The sequence below is a fragment of the Python bivittatus genome, unplaced genomic scaffold (assembly GCF_059951505.1).
Source record: "Python bivittatus isolate LINGU-HERP-01145 unplaced genomic scaffold, Pbiv_v1 ctg000010_np1212, whole genome shotgun sequence".
Classification (NCBI taxonomy): domain Eukaryota; kingdom Metazoa; phylum Chordata; class Lepidosauria; order Squamata; family Pythonidae; genus Python; species Python bivittatus.
In genome coordinates, this window is record NW_028277029.1 from 433844 (window position 1) to 437569 (window position 3726).

At 47.7% G+C, this 3726-nt stretch overlaps 1 protein-coding gene across 1 annotated transcript; it reads left to right on the plus strand.

Annotated features, from left to right (window-relative positions):
* Positions 1-1227: 1227 nt before the first annotated feature.
* On the plus strand, positions 1228-3389 carry TEX52 (testis expressed 52). The gene is made up of 2 exons (XM_025175911.1): positions 1228-1745; positions 3131-3389. Exons 1-2 carry the CDS (start codon positions 1228-1230, stop codon positions 3387-3389), a joined length of 777 nt encoding a protein of 258 aa, XP_025031679.1.
* The last annotated feature ends 337 nt before the right edge of the window (positions 3390-3726 follow it).

Consider the following 3726-nt stretch of genomic DNA (forward strand, 5'->3'; position numbering starts at 1 on the left):
CGGGCCGGTCCCTCTCCCTCAGCCCCAGGAAGAAGGCGGCCAGGGCAAACCACTCCCAAAATCTTGCCAAGAAAACTGCAGGGACTCATTGCCAAGAAGGCTCAAAAAACCAAATCAAAACTGGTGAATCAGTTTGCTCTGCAAACCTTAGTGGTTGAATGGCATAAAGAATTAGAGATTCCTACTATACTTAGGCAATGGGAAGAGGTGTTAACATCAATACCAAATTTTCAAAAGATCTTAGATTGTATTTTCTTCTGCAAAATGTTACAGACTTATTGGACTCCATTATCTTTATATCGATAACACTAAATCATTGCTATTGGCTATGCAACGGTCATTTGAAGCAGCTTGTCCAGTGTCCTATAAGTGTTTTATTCGGGGAGGAAGTTATGACACGTATTAATTCAACACTGAGGCAACATTTAATATTCCCAGGTGTTCATTTTTTTTTTTTTTTTGAGCTATGTTCCTATTGGATGGAAATTGACATGTGGACAAAGAAAATTGATTCTCCTTGCCTTGTTTATATCTAAAAGATTTAATTCTTCAGCATTGGAAAGTTAAGCATAGGGCCCCAACAACTCGATATCTGCAAACCTGGCTAGCAACTTATGAATGAATCACTTATCAACGTAGATTAGCTATGGACGATTATAATGAAATATGGCTACCATTCATTGAAGTTTTTATGTAGAACTTGTATATACGTATCTCTGAATATATCTGCATGGTTTTGTTTCATTTGTTTTTCTTCTTTCTTTGCAACTTTCCGTGCTATTTGTTTCTCCTTCTGTTTATTTTTAATTCAATTAATAAGAGCATAATTTATTTATTTTTTTTAAAAAGGCAACACTCCAGTCACGTCTCCTAGAACGGTGTGGACCAGCATAATTCATTTTATTCTGAGCATGGAAGTTCTGGACTGAAACTGTGTGCACTTTGCTTCAAGCAAAGACCACCTTCTTGTACTCCAGCTGCTATCTTGCCTCTCCACACACGTTTATGGTTAAGGCTACTAAATCTGGCCATTCCCTTTAAACTGAAAAAAAAAAGTGGGTTACGAGATTGATGAGGAGTCAAGGAGATGGCAGATTTATGAAGGGAGTGTGACTGGGACACCCAAGGCAGGGCGCTTGATAGCACATTGTAACCCTGTTGGCGCTTGTGAGGTCTATGAGCCCCTCTCTTTTTCCCACCCAGGACTTACCTTGTGGCCTTTCCAAGATGTCTACGTGGAAAGAGAGGCACTTCCTCTATGCAGACAAATGTATACCATGCTCGGGGTTTTCTCCCAGACCCTACCATAAACTCGCTATTCAAAAACCTCCACACACAGATATCAAAATCAAGGTTTGCCAGAAAATCCGTTGCCCCCTCGAGGAGGCTGTTCTTTGGCATGTTTGGGGCTACCACACATGGCTGGATATAGGGCGGCTGCCCCCCATCTACCGCCCAAGACCCGACAAGCCTTTCGATAGCAACACGTGGCGATGGATCACTGCTCCCAGGAAGCCTTCCATGGCCGAGCCACCGGTGCCACCTCCTTCGCTCATGGATGGGAACAGCTACGTCAAGTTCATCGAGGGGGAAGGCTTGTTTGTGGACTACAGGCACAAGAAGAGGGTTCTGAGCCAGTCACAGAGAGAACTGAGGCAGTGTGAGCAGCTGAAGCTGAGGAGCGAGTGTCGAGCGCCGCCTTTAGACATTTGGGGAAATATTGTACCTCCCAAAGACTTCAGGTGGTAAGCTATGCGACTTTCCTAAACGTCTTCTTCCGCCGATCCTCCTCAGACCTGGCCCGACCCACCCACAGCTATTTCTTCCATACGAAGGTCCCACAGAGCGGAGGGCGCAGCCATCAAGGCCTCGTCCGTAGAACCAGGGGACGGCCATTGGGTCAGGTCGCCCAGTTTAAGATCAGCAATTATCCTGTTGATTGTGTTGTAACAACAGCAGCCACAGCGGTCTGTTATGAAAATCCCTCTTCTTCTTTTTCAATCTTTTTCTGTCCTGCGTTGTGCCTCCGACTTCCCTTTCTTTCCATTAGTTCCTCTTTCTCTTTAGTTAAAGAAATAAAGGCAGGGAAAATAGTTATATTTCCAAAATCACGTAGAGCACCTGGAGAAACTGTGCAGCAACAGTTACAAAACACGCTTTACGCCTGGGAAATGAAGGAAGCATAAAAAACCCCCCACCCCTCAACCTGGTCCCACCACTCTTCAAAGCCAGGCTCCGGGGTCTCTGCTACGAGAGCCTGCCTCAGCACGGGGGGATTCCGGGGCGGGCTGCGGAGTCTCCCTCCTGACCGGGCTGCTCTGAGTGGCTGACCTAAGTCTCCCCGGAAAAGAAAGGAACTGCGGTTAAAGGTAGGAAGTAGGGACCGGAGGAAGGATGAGCTCCTCTAACGCTTTTCACTTCCACGTCTGTGGGAGCGCGGAGGGTCGTTGCTCGGGCTTCCAAAACGTCTCGGTGGGGACCGCAAAAGGGCTCCCTGCCACTGGCTCCAGCACCCTGAGCAGGGATGCTCCAAAGGGAAGCAGCAGCTTCACGGGTTCCCTTCAGTGCTGAGGACTTTGCAGTATCTGAGGAGACTCCTGGGTAGGTGGGCTCTGGAGGGGCACTGGGCTTCATTTCCTTCTTGTTTTGTTCCTCCCCGTTTTCTCTTGTTTCGACTGTTCTACCTCCGTCTCTGCCCTACTGCCCACTAAAAAAGAGTTCTGGTGCCTTGTGCTATTGTGGTCCGAGACTGTGTGGGGAGTTGGGGAGTGGCTCCCACGAGAGTTTCTCAACCTGCTAGTGGAACTCTCTGAAAATAGTTCCTCTTAGTGTGTATTTGCAATGGGGCCAGTCCTCGTCTCTCCCTTGGGCAGATGGTTTCCACTTTAGGCTTATTCCTCATCCCAAGGAGACCACAGTCTTGGACAGTCGATTCATTCTTAGGCAGTCCAGCGAAGAATCATGGCTTCCCCGTGGTTTAGAATAGATCTGGCAAAACTGGCTCTTGCTTGTCTCAGCTTATTCTGCAATACCTCTAAGTAGTCCTCAGAAGATGCTGCACGAAGCTGGCTTCCTTTAGGCAACCAGTATAAAATGGTAACCGTTGTTATTGTGCTTATCTTTTGGACAGGTACAAACATCTGCTTTCAGGGAAGAACCTGGCTTCCCTCTGCGTTCAACTGCAGCCGGTCAGACCTCCTTCTCCAGAATGCTGGAACGATCCCTGTCCAAGCGCCCAACCCCACTACGAAGATGCAGCCGTTAAGTTTGCTCTGAAGAACAGCAGCCCAATTTACCAGGAGGTAGTGGAAAAATACCAGGAACTGGCCCTTTTTGGGTGCCAGATTCGCCCGGGCCCTCCTGTCCACACAATAAACAGAGCAGCCTGAACGCTGCCCTTTGGAGCAGCTCTGAGCTGTTGGGAAGTCCAAATGTTTGGCCACACAGCCCAGAATAGCCATCAGCAGCCCCCAATACTGTCCATATTCAAGGAGCATTCTAGGCGCGTACATTGGTTTTATAGTCCTTCCTTCTCGCAAGAGGATCCTGGGATCTCTGTAAAGGGAACTGGGTGATCGTACCTTGAGGGTCCTCAGCCACGATCAGCAATAGGTCAAAGGGCTGTGGGAATGTTAAGGAAGCAGCATTCTTACCATGCTAAAATGAGACCCTTTGTTAAGAGCTCCATATCAACGAGCAAACAGATGTTGATTAGAAATCACAAGC

Bases quoted from the DNA above. Each gene is read 5' to 3' on its own strand.
- TEX52 (XM_025175911.1), top strand. From the start codon at position 1,228: ATGTCTACGTGGAAAGAGAGGCACTTCCTCTATGCAGACAAATGTATA. The intron at 1,746-3,130 runs GTAAGCTATGCG...TCTTTTGGACAG, and splicing joins CCTCCCAAAGACTTCAGGTG to GTACAAACATCTGCTTTCAG.